Genomic DNA, 15,531 nt, shown 5'->3' on the forward strand with positions numbered 1-15,531 from the left:
GAAATAAGTAGGAATTTTATGTTGCCAAAGGACTCTTTGTAATTTTTCAGAAACTCCTGCAATGTAAGGTACTGCTACTCCTCTCCTTTTAGAATCTTGAGAATTATTGGTTTCGTTCGCTATTCTTTCTTTCTGACATTTGTTGAATGACCACTGAGGGTACCCACAGTTAGTGAGTGCTCTCCTGATATGTTTTGACTCCTTTTCTCTACCTTCGACATTTCTTGGTATTAGTTTAGCCCTATGCTGGAGGGTTCTGATAACTCCTAGTTTATGTTGTAAAGGGTGGTTAGAGTCAAAAAGTAAGTATTGGTCAGTGTGCGTAGCCTTCCTAAAGACTTCTGTTTTTACATTGCAGGAGTTTCTGAAAAATTACAAAGAGTCCTTTGGCAACATAAAATTACTACTTATTTCAAACCGATAAACACGTTAAGGCAAAAATTAGTGCATCCAAAAGATAGGCTACCAAATGAAAAACAAAGTAATGTAGTTTATTCCATACATTGTAAGAATGAAAATTGTAAAGAGCAGTACATTGGGGAGACTCAACAAATTCTCAAAAAAAGACTTTATCAACATCGCAGGGATAATACTAGTGGGCCTCAATCGGCAGTACATTTGCACCTAAAAGCTAGCAACCACTCATTTGACGACAATGAGGTTAAAATCTTAGCGAAAGAACATAGATGGTTTGAAAGGGGGGTAAAAGAAGCGATTCTTATAAAACAACAAAATCCTTCATTAAACCGGTCTGGTGGGGTGAGGTTCAATTTGGATCGTTCATACAATAGCCTGCTCAGGCAAAACAGGTTAGGCAACTTTCGCAATGCTGATGAGGGTCGTTATGCTGATGAGGTGATACCGGGGGGAGTGGGGGTAATAGGCCAGTCGTTAGTCAGGGATGTAGGAACAATCAGTGGGGCCACAGGGAGGGGTCCCGCGCCCCACCAACCTGAGAGTAGGGACCTATCATAGCTGTGTCCGGCGCCACCATGTCTGGACTTTAGGGATATATAAATGGGGCCGATACGACCAGTCAGACTTTAGTTCGCTGACGAAGCCTCTTGGATAGGAGGCGAAACGTCCGAAACCTTCACTTTTGTACAGATGACGGCTGAAGAAACCTTCTCATCGATGGACCACTCCTGTACGACTGAGAGCTTACACAGACGTACAAAATAAAACGTATTCATTTTTTGTTGGTCATAATATACGTCACAACCATTGACATTGGACATATATCCGGTCACAACCGCCAAATTGCGCACGATTTCTTGAATTTTTCGACCCCCAGGTAGGCCAACTATAGATAAATCTAAGAAAAGAAAAGTGTCTGAAGAAAACAGAACGTTTAATGATACGTGGGCAGATTCGTTCGCCTTAAAAACAGACATCGCTCACGCCTGACAGACGACAGCTTACAGTCCTGTGTGAAGATGAAGGTAACGTCATACAGCCCTGATGTGCAGAGGCTGTGCGCTGAGGTGCAGGAGCAGAAATCACATTAACCAGGTGATAAATATTGTATTTGGCATTTTGCAAATACAGTAAAGTCTCGTTATATCGATATCGGATATATCGATAGTCCCGGTTATATCGATACTATTTCTATGTACGCACGGAGAAAATTACATGCAAACAGGGTCGGATATATCGATAGTCCCGGTTATATCAATATTTTTTCGGACTCCCTTGAATATCGATATAACGAGACTTTACTGTATTCTTGTTTTTTTCATATAGACATTGAGTATTATATTTGAAAGTAATCTTCAACCCAACATATTTTTTTCGGAGTTTAAAATGTTTTTGTTGCGTGCAGAAATGTAATTTCGCTTCTCTGTAACAGTTCATTGATTCATAAATGCAACACACTATATTTTGTTTATGCTTATATAAAGGTAAAAAACGATGATGAAAATATGCAGTGTTGTCTTCATTTTAAATGTCAAAAGGATTTTGTGGCACCCAGTGTTTTCTTTTCTGTGGGAAATGGGTCCAAATGGCTCTTTGAGTCGTAAAGGTTGCCGACCCCTGAACCAGACAACTCTTATCCAGATCTGATGTTTTATTTTGAAATAAAAGTCCTCTGAAAAGTGAAAACAAACTGGTATTATTCATCAAATTTCAAAAACTAAATTGGAAAATACAGTAAAGTCTCGTTATATCGATATCCAAGGGAGTCCGAAAAAATATCGATATAACCGGGACTATCGATATATCCGACCCTGTTTGCATGTAATTTTCTCCGTGCGTGCATAGAAATAGTATCGATATAACCGGGACTATCGATATATCCGATATCGATATAACGAGACTTTACTGTATTTGATATCCTTAGACCAAATCAACACTGGAGGAAACGAGAGCACCGCAGCAATCCAACCAGACCACCCCGATACAGATCTGATTTTTTATTTTAATAATAATAATACATTTCATTTGTAAGCGCCTTTCAAAGTTCTCAAGGACACTTTACAGTCTGGATAAAAATTCCCTTTCTTTAAAAGTCTCATTTAATCTTCAAGTTCATTACTATATTTTTCAGTACCGATTAAAGTTTTGTGCCTTTGTACAATCAGTGGGATCAGTTGCAATGCATATTTCTGAATGATAAAAGTAAATTGCACATTTGTCTAAGGAAATACAGTAAAGTCTCGTTATATCGATATTCAAGGGAGTCCGAAAAAATATCGATATAACCGGGACTATCGATATATCCGACCCTGTTTGCATGTAATTTTCTCCGTGCGTGCATAAAAATAGTATCGATATAACCGGGACTATCAATATATCCGATATCGATATAACGAGACTTTACTGTATAAGGTGTTTCATGAAATGTTTTGTAAAAGGATAGTTCATTAAATGTCAATATTTTCCCAATGTTCTTGTGCTTCTTTACACCAAAACAAAGGAAATACATGATATTTTTGCTATCTTTAGCAGAGTATGGTATAATTTTAATGGTCCGGCCCACTTGACATCTCCCTAGGCCGTATGTGGACTGCGATGCGAAATGAGTTTGACACCCCTGGTATAGTGCCTCAATTTTTCGTTCTTCTTATAATGATACTAGTGCAGTGTGTTCTACGGGAGACAAATTCCTTGTGTGTTCTACATACTTGGCAATAAAGATGAATCTGATTCTGATTGTTCAGCAATCAGGCTCTGATCAACAAGCTCTGACTCCTCCTCTACAAAGACCGCAATATGCCAAGCCATGGTATCTCCACAAGGACGAAACTCATGTGCTCTATGGGTGCAAAACTCCCCAACTGAAGGGCTCGCTGCTGGCCTCACAGAGACATCGTCCACTGAACTTGAGAAAGCTGAAACACGATTTGCTGCAGAAATGGAATGAAAGTCAATGTGCCGAATGAACAATTTCCAAAATTGCAGCTCACAATGACTGTTGATAAAAGACTGACTATTGCACAAGTCAGTTGATTGACGTGCAGTCAGGGGAGGCATGTGAGGCACTGCCTCACCTGTCATCATGGAAACCTGTCATGGAAATATCTCATCTCATTTTCCGTACCGCTTATTCCTCATTAGGGTCGCGGGGGTTGCTGGAGCCTATCTCAGCTGTCTTCGGGCACGAGGCGGGGGACACCCTGAATTGGTTGCCAGCCAATCGCAGGGCACACAAAGACATACAACAGTCATCTCACACTCACACCTAGGGACAATTTGGAATGGTCAATCTGCCTGCCATGCATGTTTTTGGAGTGTGGGAGGAAACCGGAGAAAACCCACGCGGGTCCGGGGACTCCACAAACTCCACACAGGGAGGCCGGACCGGGACGCGAACCGGCGACCTCTGCATTGTGAAGCCGGTGTGATAACCACTCGACTACCGGGCTGCCCCATGGAAATATCAAATGTAAAAATAAATGAAACAGTTATATGTATTTAGTGATTTGTACTTTAAAGTTCTCGTCCATTTAATAACTTCACCGTTTTTGGATTTTTTTCAAAATCGCTGAATTTTTACATTTACCGTTCAAATACTAAGTAGAGACGAGTGGTGAGGCAGCAGCCGGCTGAGCCTCAATATGGATCACTATGCATGGCTGCAGAATAATAGAATTAGGGGCTGCAAGCTACAGTAAACAGTTAGCATGTAAAGTGCAACCCTCCAGTCGAGAGGGCTCGCACTCACGCCCACGACGATCCGTGCCGCGTCTTCGTCCACCCCAGGCTGAGTCCCGTTCCTATCAGGCCGCCGCCCGTCGTATGCTGGAGAGGCAGCGGTTGCCGTCTCCACCATTGTTCCCTGGCGAGTGGACCTTTTGGGAGACTGTTGTGACTTCTGGAAGCAGCCCCTTGAAGGGGGGGTACTGCCATGATCTGGTTGGCGACCAACGGGGGGCGCTGTCGGCCCTGCCTGCACCTGCACAGGTGCTGGTCGTCCCGATCAGATTGGCGACCAACGGGTCGCGACGTCAGCCCTGCCTGCAGCCTCGCAGGTGCTGGTCGTTTTAATCACTGACACTTAAAAGGACCGGGGTCGGTTCATTGTTTGTTGCATGCATTGTGTATGCTGTGCATGTGTTTGTTTAACCTTGGCGGACTTTTACTTTTGGTCTTCTTTTGATACTTTGTATTTATTCTGTTCAGATTATTTTGAGGTTTTATATTTTGTTCCTGCTGACCTTTATTTTAATACAATTTGTCAAACAACCTCCTGCTCCCTCCTGCCTGCTTTTCGGGATCCGCACCCGCCATCACCAACTCGCAAAAACGTGACAATAAAGTGACCTTGAAAGTTTTGAAAGGTTCTTATAAATTAAATGTAAAATTATGATTATAGATTGAATCCCTGATTGGCAATAGTTTGTTTTAAAAAGTATAGTTTTGCCGTTTACTCAAATGCGCGACCATTTTATTTGCACACATTGTTCTCCGTGGAATTTGGCAGACACATTTTTCAATGCTACACATTCAAAATGCTGTTGGAACATTTCTCATCCAACCACCTCGGAGTTAAATTGTCATAAATTGCACCAAATTTAATTTTGTCATCTAGAATTTTACTTACGATCTGCAGTTTGGAGAGCGGCGATCATTATTTTTCAAACATTACATGGCCTTGTATTAATTGAGTACGTTGATGATTCTTTTTGCCTGATGGCCCCTTTTCACAAAGAATGAACGGCAGAGCAGCCAACGATAAATTCCGATGCAATTGGGCTCGATCAAACGAAAAATGTTCAACATGTTGCTAATGTGCGAATGTTATTTGAGTGTTTATAAAAATTGCCACATGTTCGAAAATCTTCTGACCGTCTTTTGCGAACGGTGGTGAGATTTGTCGGTTCCAAAGTAGTTTATCCCGTTTTTTCCTAGCGGTACCATACGGTACCAGTGAAATTTATAATAAATATTAATTCATAATTTCATATTACAGTAAAGTCTCGTTATATCGATATTGGATATATCGATAGTCCCGGTTATATCGATACTATTTCTATGCACGCACGGAGACAATTACATGCAAACAGGGTCGGATATATCGATAGTCCCGGTTATATCGATATTTTTTCGGACTCCCTTGAATATCGATATAACGAGACTTTACTGTAGTTGTACAAATCTCGTTCAAAACATTTTCAGTACTTGAGCAGAACTCCCACCTAGCTTGTCAGTTCGTTTCAAGACCAGTGGTCGCAACACAGCAGCGTAGTGTGTGCGTTTGGCAGAATTATAAATTTGATTGCTTTAGGGGTCCGCGCTAACCAACTTTTTTCAGAATCAAGAGATGAAGATTCTCCAGAGCAGGATAACTCCTGGGCACTCACATTGGGGTGCCCAATGACAAAACTGACCAGCGGAAGTGTGGTTGCATATGCCAGTCGTGATGCCATGGACATCCTAAGTAGGAGTACTAGGAGTAGGATGGGGAAGATGCATCAACAACAGGAAGAGCCTGTTGGACGTCCTGAGCAGGCGTGTCTTATTGTCCGACGGAGCAAGTCAGAATCAGAAGGCCTTCGTCCCACAATGGGGAAATTTTCAATCCACAGCAGCAATTTGAAAGGGGGTGGGGGTGGGGGAGTGAAAAGAGAAAAAAAAGATATTCTAAGCACAATAAAAAATGTCAGAAGACTGAGGTGTATATTCTAACTGTGCAAAGTGTTTCATAAAAAACTGTACATAGTGCAAGTATAAAAGAAAAAGCATATTGATATATAGCTGTATTGCATCAACATCAGGTGGCTGTGCTATTTACAGTACAAGAGTCCAGTTTTTTTTCCATTCACATGTGATTATTAAGAAGCCTAACAGAAGTCAGGGGGAACAAGCGGCGTGGGTTCTCTGGCTGAAGGGGCTACCCAGTGCTTTCAGGGTGGGCAATAGAGGGTGGGAGGGACTGTCCATCATAGGTTTTAGTTTAGCTAGTGTCCGTCTGTTGCCCACCTCCTCCAGAGAGTCCAACGAGCAGCCCAGGACAGAACTGGCCCTCTTGACCTGGCGCTCCAGTCTTTTCCTGTCCCGGGTGGTGATGCTGCCTGACCAACAGACAATTCCATAATGGATGCCTGAAGCAACCACAGAGTCATAGAAAGTCTTCAAGAGTGACCCCTGAACCCCAAAAGACCTCAAAAGTGACAGACAACATTGCATTGCACATGGATGACAAAAGGCGACAACCACTTTCACAGATTGCCAAAATGTTTTCTCTACACAACCCCGTGGAACCAGGGGGTTAGCCACATCAGCAGGAAAGCATGCTGAACGTGCCAACTCGTGAAAAGAAGTATTGAAGGCTGTCCTCCACCCAAAGAATGTGGTGACACGCAAATGTGTAGCCCACACTAAACTGCAGATGTGATCAACTTGGGCAACACTGGAGCGGTTGCAGCAGCAGAAGAATCCATGCTCATCATGCTAAATTGTCAATCCAAATGCCACATGAATTGGTGCCCACGCAGGAGACGTGCAAACATTGGCCTCCAAATTCAAGACTGTGATTGACAAATGGTGCTATGCAAATTGAAAATCTACAATGTCAAAGATGAGTCATGTTTTCCAAGAAAACAGGCTCCCAATCGGCATATTGAGACTTCTCATGTCTCAACTGGGGGGAGTGTTGATGAATATACCTCCAATCCTTACTTCAAATTTTTAATTTTGGTAGGGGGTGCAGTTCGCTGCAAAATCACTTCCCGAGAAAGTTTGTGCCTCCGGAAAGGCAGACGCACACAGCCCCTAACACTTACCAACCAACTAACACCTACTAACAATGATTTACTGCCTTTTTGTGAGAGAATGCATTGCAGGCCCTTCATGAGACAGACTTGCATAGGGAAAGAACAGAACCAGGTGTGTGATGTATCGAACAAAAATGTGTGATGTATCGAACAAAAATATCCTGTCGACATGTGACCTGCCGCAAGTCTCCTTTTCTCCCCACAGGACAACAGGCTACGGCCTGGAGAGGATGACCGAGAGAAGGACATGAGCCACACCAACGTGGGATGGACCATTCACCGAGCTGCTAGCAATCTTTGGGAGCCACGAGCATCGTCTGGATTCGATAGGATCGTAAAGGAGATTCCCTGAGCACGTCAAAGGAACATTGGAGCCACGTCGACGAATCGCACACCCTTTTCCAGATCATCTGCTCATCCATATCACATCCTGGGGTCTGCTTGTAAATAAATGCTACAGAACAAAATCATTTCTCCTCGTCGTCCTGGTAATCACAATCCAGGAACCCAGGATGCCATGAAGACTTGATTGATGTAGCGAATGACATGACTACCGTAAATTCCAGACTATAAGCCGCTACTTTTTTCCCAAACTTTCAACCCCGCGGCTTATTCAGTGATGCGGCCAATTTATGTAATTTTTCTAACGGCCGCCAGGGGCCCTTGAGTAGAAAAGGTAAGATTAAGACTGGTGTCTGTGTATGCTCTCAGTCGTACAGGAGTGGTCCATCGATGAAAAGGTTTCTTCAGCCGTCATCTGTACTTGTTTGAAGGTGTCTAACGTTTTGCTTCTTATCCAAGAAACTTCGTCAGCAAACTAAAGTCTAACTGGTAGTTTAGGCCATATATATCAGAATCAGAATACCTTTATTCGTCCATATACCATACCATAACCATAACCACATAACCCTACTGTCCAGACATGGCGGTGCCGGACTCTGCTATTGTCACATCCTCGTCGTCGTCAGGAGTGTGCCCCTCCCCTCCTGTCTCCTCCTCCGCTGCTCCTTGGAGCAGGCCCCTCCCTTCCTGGCTCTCCCGGCTCACGCACCTGTTCCCCATTCCCTTAATTGTGCCTTCTGGCTATAAAAGCCACACCTACCGTACGGTCATTGTCGGCGTATTCCAGGAAGTTCCCTGTCACCCCTCCGCATGCAGGTCTGTCTTGTCATTGCCCTCATCCTTGCCTTATTTTCTGTCAAATCATTTGTGTCTCAGTAAAGACTCTTTGTTGGAAACTCTGTCTCCCCGTGTATTTCGGATCCAACCTTTACCACCTTCCGTCGTCCCTCGAGTCCTGTCGTCACGCCTTGAGTGGACGTGACAGCTATGATAGGTCCCTTTAGCAATACAAAATTCTGACTTATTTCAAACCGATAAACACTTTAAGGCAAAAATTAGTGCATCCAAAAGATAGGCTGCCAAATGAAAAACAAAGTAATGTAGTTTATTCAATACATTGTAAGAATGAAGATTGTAAAGAGCAGTACATTGGGGAGACTAAACAAATTCTCAAAAAAAGACTTTATCAACATCGCAGGGATAATACTAGTGGGCCTCAATCAGGATCAGAATACCTTTATTCGTCCCGCAATGGGGAAATTTGCAGTCCACAGCAGCAATTGAAGAAGGATGGGGTTGGGGTGGGAGTGAAAGGATAGAAAACAAGATATTCTAAGCATAACAAAATAAAAATGTCAACTGTATACTGTGCAAATGTAGATGTGCAAAAACCGTTCTATAAACAAGACTGTACATAGTGCAGAATCGGCAGTACATATGCACCTAAAAGCTTGCAACCACTCATTTGACGACAATGAGGTTAAAATCTTAGCGAAAGAACATAGATGGTTTGAAGGGGACGTAAAAGAAGTGATTTTCATAAAACAACTAAATCCTTCATTAAACCAGCTTGGTGGGGTGAGGTTCAATTTGGATCGTTCATACAATAGCCTGCTTAGGCAACATAGTAATACTGATGAGGTGATACCGGTCGAAGTGGGGCAATCAGGCCAGTCGTTACTCAGAAGAATAGGAACAATCAGTGGCGCTGCAGGCAGTAGTCATCTGCTCCCCCAACCTGGGAGCAGGGATCTATCATAGTAAAGTCCGGCACCGCCATGTCTGGACAGTGGGGTTATATATATGGCCTAAACTACCAGTTAGACTTTAGTTTGCTGACGAAGTTTCTTGGATAAGAAACGAAACGTCAGACACCTTCAAAGAAGTACAAATGACGGCTGAAGAAACCTTTTAATCGATTAAGACTGGTGGAATATATAAGTCGAGGAAGACTGCAACTTCGTGTCTTGTGCATAAATTACATTCGCACGGACATACCCTCATCATGGAAAATGCAAAAAGAAAGGCACATGACGCAGCTTTTAAGCTAAAAGCAACCGAGCTGTCCGATAAAGAAGAAAACAGAGCTACTGCACGTAAATTTGGCATGGACGAATCGATGGTGAAATGCTGGAAACGGCAGCGGGAAGAACTGGAGAAATGTAAAAAGGGTGTAAGAGGGAATAAAAGCAGGTGGCCCGAAATGGAAAACATTCTAGAAGACTGGGTGAACACACAGAGAGTAGATGTTTCGACTGTGCAGATCAGGCTGAAAACAAAAACAATCGCCACCGAAAATAAAATTCCGGATTGACAGCGAGAGCTGCTGAGGGAGTGTGTGATGACGTCTATATGACACTGCTTCATTCCGACACTGAGGATGATGACTTCAATGGCTTCAGTTCAAAGGAGGAAGATGAAGACGGCTTACCTGTTCTACTGTTTTGCAAGCGTGTTGTTACCATATTGCTACCGTTTTACTGCCGCGTCACAGGCACCATTTGGGAAGAAAGTTGTTTTTATTGTTATTGTTAAGTTATATTATTAAAACTTTGAAGACTCTCTGTGTACCATCTTTGCTTGTAAATATGTTTACACACATGCGGCTTATATACAGGTGTGGCTTGTGTATGTACAAAATCGGTTTTCCTCTAAAAATGTAGTGGGTGAGGCTTGTAATCAGGTGCGCTCTATAGTCCGGAAATTACGGTACTTAGATATTGTTTTTATTGTTATTTTATTGTTATTATATTGGACAAGAATCTCCTTGTACCATGATGTTTGTAGATGACATTGTGATCTGTAGCAAGAACAGGGAACAGGTGGCGGAGAAACTAGAGCTTTGGAGATATGCCCTGGAAAGGAGAGGAATGAAGATCAGTCGCAGCAAGACGGAATATATGTGTGTGAATGAGAGGGATCCAAGTGCAAGAGTGATGCGACAGGGAGAAGAGATAAAGAAGGTGGAGGATTTTAAGTACTTGGGGTCAACTGTCCAGAGCAATGGACAGTGTGGAAAAGAGGTGAAGAAGCGTGTCCAGGCAGGCTGGAGCGGCTGGAGAAAAATGTCAGGTGTGATGTGTGATAGAAGGGTTTCAGCTAGGATGAAAGGAAAAGTGTATAAAACCGTGGTGAGACCAGCCATGATGTTTGGACTGGAGACAGTGCCACTGAAGAAAAGACAGGAAGCAGAGCTGAAGATGTTGAGGTTTTCCTTGGGAGTGACCAGGTGGGATAGGATCAGGAATGAGTACATTAGAGGGACAACTCATATTAGAGGCTTTGGAGAGAAAGTCGGAGAGGCCAGACTGACATGGTTTGGACATGTCTGTCTCGGCAAACTACAAATATGGCCGAAGCTGTAGTCCAAAGATGAGTAGCACCATTTTTCCCCCAGAGGAGAGAGCTGAAATGAAGGCAGGTGTGCCAGCAGCTGAAAGCCATTCAGAAATCAAAGGCTCTCACCAGAAGCAACCACTCCTTAAAATAGTCAGTTGCAACACTGCTCAGGTTCGGTTCAGTTCAAGTACTGCTCTAGGAGTTTACCAAGACAGTAGAGTTCAACTGTGTAAAGACCAGGGTGGCTGACGGTGAGAGAACCTGATATTGTGACTGTTTATTTGATCATTTGATTTGATGGTTTAATGTCAAAACCAGCCTGTTAAGCCTTCAAATGTAAACCTAATTGCTGTTTGTGTTTTACCTTCTTCAAAGGTTTTTCAACTTGCAAACTCGCAGACTTTTGCAAACTTGCAAACTTGCAATCTTGAAATCAGCTTGCAATCTTCCAATTGTCTTTTCAATGAGAAAAGAGACGATTAAGTTCAAAATAAAAGAGGAAAAAGAAAGGAGAAATCTGTCTCATCATTGGAGTCAAAGAGTGAAGTCCCAGTGTAACCCCGGTCAACACAGCCAAAACCCCTTTTCAAGTTAGGGGGAGAACTCAAAAAACCAACATAACTTGACAGTGAAAAACCGCAGTGAAAAACCGGTCCCCCCACTGGACATCAGTGAAAAACCGGTCCCCCCACTGGACATCAGTGAAAAACCGGTCCCCCCACTGGACATCAGTGGAAAACCGGTCCCCCCACTGGACATCAGTGAAAAATAAGTTCTGTAAACCAGGATCGTCCAGGCCCCCTGACTAAAGATTAAACGGCTTAAATTCACCCAGTTCCCTCCAACTCCACCTCAATTGTGAGTATGGCCGACAAGAAGGCAATTGACCAGCTTAAGACAGAGAGGACAACTGCAAAAGCATCATTCACCCGCCTGGTTAACAGCCTCACCAGGAACCATGATGACTTGTCTGAGGAGGAGCTCAGAGACAGTTTTAAGACACTCATCGCAGCAGCTGATAAAGTTATGGAAGCAAATGACAAGGTAGAGGCCAAACTCCTGATACAGCTAAGAGATGGGGAAACAAAACTCACTGAAGTGCAGCAAGAAGATCTGGACAACACTTCAATAGAATGTGTGTCAAAGCGGGCGGAGATCAAAGGTTTACTTCAGAAGGTCCTGTGGAACAAGTTTGGAAAAAATGAAGTATCCATTGCTCTTCTGACAGCAGAGGAGGAGTGCAGATGCATCACTGCTGTGGACCCTGAGGATATGAACCTGGATGGATACCAGTTCTTGCTGAACCACCTTGAAGGATTAATGAAGACTGCAAAAGAGGTACATAGCCGGTGGAGACAATGGATTCCTGAAGATTCAGTAGGTTAAATCCTGACAACCTTAAAAGCCCTGGAAATAAAGGCATAATAAACTAAATAATAGACTAATAAAGGCATATCCAATCCAATCCAATCCAAATTCAAGCCACCAAGCTTGTCTCCAAAAAGGCTGACTTCATACAAGAGGGGGTAAAGGAAGAGGTCAGGAAGGAACCAATTGCGTCCAGTCACCCCGTACCAGCCATCAAGTTGAAGCCAATAACCCTTCCTAAGTTCACCGGAATCAAACGTGACTTCTACAGGTGGAAAAAGGACTGGGAAGTGCTCCAAAAACAAGGTGAGCCAACCGGTTCCAGGGAAGTGAAAAGGGCCCAATTGCTGGACAGTGTTGAGGACAAGATCAGGAAAGACCTTCGTCTCACCACCCATATCACTGCTGATGACATCTTCCGTGTTCTGGGAAATCGCTATGGCAATCGGACGTCCATTGCTATAGAAATTGTGGAGGAGCTGCAGAGAATACAGCCCGTCAAAAGCAACCAGCCACGAAGAGTATTGGAGTTAATCCAAGCTGTGGAGGAAGCACTTCAAGAGCTCAGTGAGCTCGGGGACACTGGCGCTATCAAAAACCCACTCGTGACCAGGTTGATTGAGGGGAAACTCCCAGCACCTCTCAGAAAGGAATGGCTCATCTATGCAGCAGATCCCAGGAATGCTGTAACTCAAGTCAACAGGTTTGACGGTTTGTTCGACTTCCTGAAAGGACAAGAGAGTATTTATGAGCAGCTGGAACAATTGGATGAGGAACCAAATAAGAGGGCATCGAAGCCTGAGCCAAGATATGCCAGGACGAAATCCACCAGGACATGTGATGACCGCAATGGCTGTGTTGTCTGCGGAGATGGGAAGCACAGGAAGAAACTCTACTACTGCATGCAGTTCCGGGCATTGCAGCTTGCGGACAAGAAAGCTGCTGTTAAGAAGCTGGGAGCATGCAACAGATGTCTTGATGTCCATAATGTCAGTTCAGACTGCAAAGATGACTTCCTATGCACCAACCATGCCTGCAAGGATGAACATGCACCTGAGCATCATTTCTACCTCTGTCCGAACAAGAAAAGCAGGTCAGCACAGAAGAGGAGCAAACCTGGCTCCATGGATGGCAAAAGCAGGAGAACGTACACAGAGGAACAAGAAAACTTTGTCAAGAGGCTTTCCCCAGAGCTGGCAAGGCAGTTTCATGATGCATTCTCCAATGCTGCAGCCAAGATGTCAAACACAAAAGCCAAATCAGGACTTTTAGAAAGAAGTGGATTGCAGGAACTGCCAGTGTTGATGATGTTATTGGAAGTCACCGCAAATGCTGGACAAAAGATTGGAACACTGATTGACCTGGCGTCTGACACCAATTACATCACCCACACGACTGCAGACAAACTGAACCTTAGAAGCGAAGACATCACTCTCATCGTACACGGTGTTGGAGGAATGAAGACCATTGTGGAGACAAAGCGGTACCTCTTGAAGATCAGAGTGAGGACTCCAAAAGGCACTCTCAAATCGCATCAATTGGTCTGTTATGGTCTGGACAATATTGCAGACATTAACAAAAGTGTTGACTCCAAACGGCTACAGAAACTCTTTCCGGATGTCCCACTTGGAGCTCTGACAAGACCAGATGAAGTCAGTCTGCTTATAAGCCACAGAGAGGGCCAGCTAGCACCTCAACGGATCAGAGTTATTGGAGACCTTGTGCTGTGGGACGGGCCATTGGGGATGACAGTCGGAGGCTCTCATCCTGGACTCTTTGAAGACTTCACTGTGTCCGCCCACATGTCCAGGGCTCACTTTGCAAGATCAATGAGGACTGCTGCCTTAAAGTACGAAGAACTCACTGGCCCAGCTAGAACAAACCCTCCCAACACTCATGTTCACGCCAAGCTCCAGAGGTCAAGCACTTCAAGCACCTACCGGGACTTCCTAGAGTGGTGGAAATGGGACAGTATTGGTGCAGCATGTGATCCAAAGTGTGGAGGATGCCGCTGTGGAAAATGTCAACCAGGCGGCAAAGAGATGACTCTCGCAGAGGAACGGGAATTTGAAGTAGTAAGGGACGGCCTCACCTATGTCACAGAGGGACCACCACAGCAAAGAGCCACACTGGCATGCCAGGTATCCCTGGGTGGAGGACCCCATTTTCCTACCAAACAACAGAAAAATGGTTGAGGCTACATTCCTGAGAACAGAAAAACAATTGGCCAAAAGACCGGAGTGGAAGGTGGCTTATGCTGCACAAGTCCATGATATGGTAAATAGAAAAGCAGCCTTCAAACTACCTAAAGGCACCATCACCAGTTGGGATGGACCAGTTTGATATCTCAGTCACCTCATTGCTCCAAACCCACACTCGGTTACAACTCCAATAAGAATTGTCTGGAATAGCAGCCAAAGGTGCAGAGGTGTCAGCATGAATGACCTGCTGATGAAAGGCCCTGATGTCCTTAATCAGATTCGAGCTGTACTGCTCAGATTCAGATGTGGAGTTCATGCTGCCCTGGGAGACATAAAAAAGATGTATAACTCCGTCTGGCTGGAAGGCCAAGAAGTGCATCTTCACAGATTCCTCTGGCGAGATACTGAGAATGAGGACCTGGGGGAATACGCGATCTCAAGAGTGAACATAGGAGACAAACCTGCAGGGTGCATAGCGCAACTGGCAATGCGTGAAACTGCAAATCTCCCTCTCTTTGCCCACCTTGAAGAGGAACGTCTAGTGATTCATAACGACAGCTACGTTGACGACATCCTTACTTCACATAACAGCCTTGTCCAGCTAAACTCCATCACAGCCAATGTGGAGAGGATCCTGAAGGCCGGAGGTTTTGAGCTGAAGCCATGGGTCTTCTCTGGGCAAAGTGGGAGGAAGGAACGCTGTAATGAGGAAAGGACAAAGACCATCATCCTACCAAATCAGATGGGCAATGATGACAATAAAGCACTTGGTCTGAGCTGCAGAGTTGAAGACGATAAGCTCCATGTCAGAATTGGAATCAACTTCTCTAAGAGGAAACAAAAGATGCGGCTGGGTGAAGACCTTCTGAAAGACAAGATCTGAGCCATGACACGAAGAGAGCCATGAAGCGAAGCGAACTTCTCAGTCAAGTGTCAGGACTGCACGATCCAGTTGGCCTTGTGACTCCCACCAAGCAAAAGGGAGCTATTCTGGTGCGGAGGGCATTTCAAGAGGCAAAGGCTGAAAACTGTCCAGTCAAAGACACATGGGACATTGCACTCTC

The 15,531-nt window shown here is 44.3% G+C and overlaps 1 protein-coding gene across 2 annotated transcripts in view; it reads left to right on the top strand.

Annotated features, from left to right (window-relative positions):
- Positions 1–15,186, top strand: part of LOC148891948 (uncharacterized) — a 36,870-nt gene extending 21,684 nt beyond the window's left edge. The window contains exons 1-2 of one of the 2 annotated variants that reach the window (XM_089007468.1): positions 3,458–7,329; positions 7,423–15,186. In XM_089007468.1, the coding sequence (XP_088863594.1) occupies positions 13,169–14,461 (1,293 nt within the window). In that variant the 5' untranslated portion in view covers positions 3,458–7,329; positions 7,423–13,168 and the 3' untranslated portion in view covers positions 14,462–15,186. Of the gene's footprint in view, positions 1–3,457; positions 7,330–7,422 lie in introns of those variants that run through there. The other variant, XM_089007469.1, reaches the window with a different exon arrangement.
- Positions 15,187–15,531: the final 345 nt, after the last annotated feature.

The sequence above is a fragment of the Hippocampus bargibanti genome, linkage group LG11 (assembly GCF_051943395.1).
Source record: "Hippocampus bargibanti isolate YZ-2025 linkage group LG11, ASM5194339v1, whole genome shotgun sequence".
In the NCBI taxonomy this organism is placed as follows: domain Eukaryota; kingdom Metazoa; phylum Chordata; class Actinopteri; order Syngnathiformes; family Syngnathidae; genus Hippocampus; species Hippocampus bargibanti.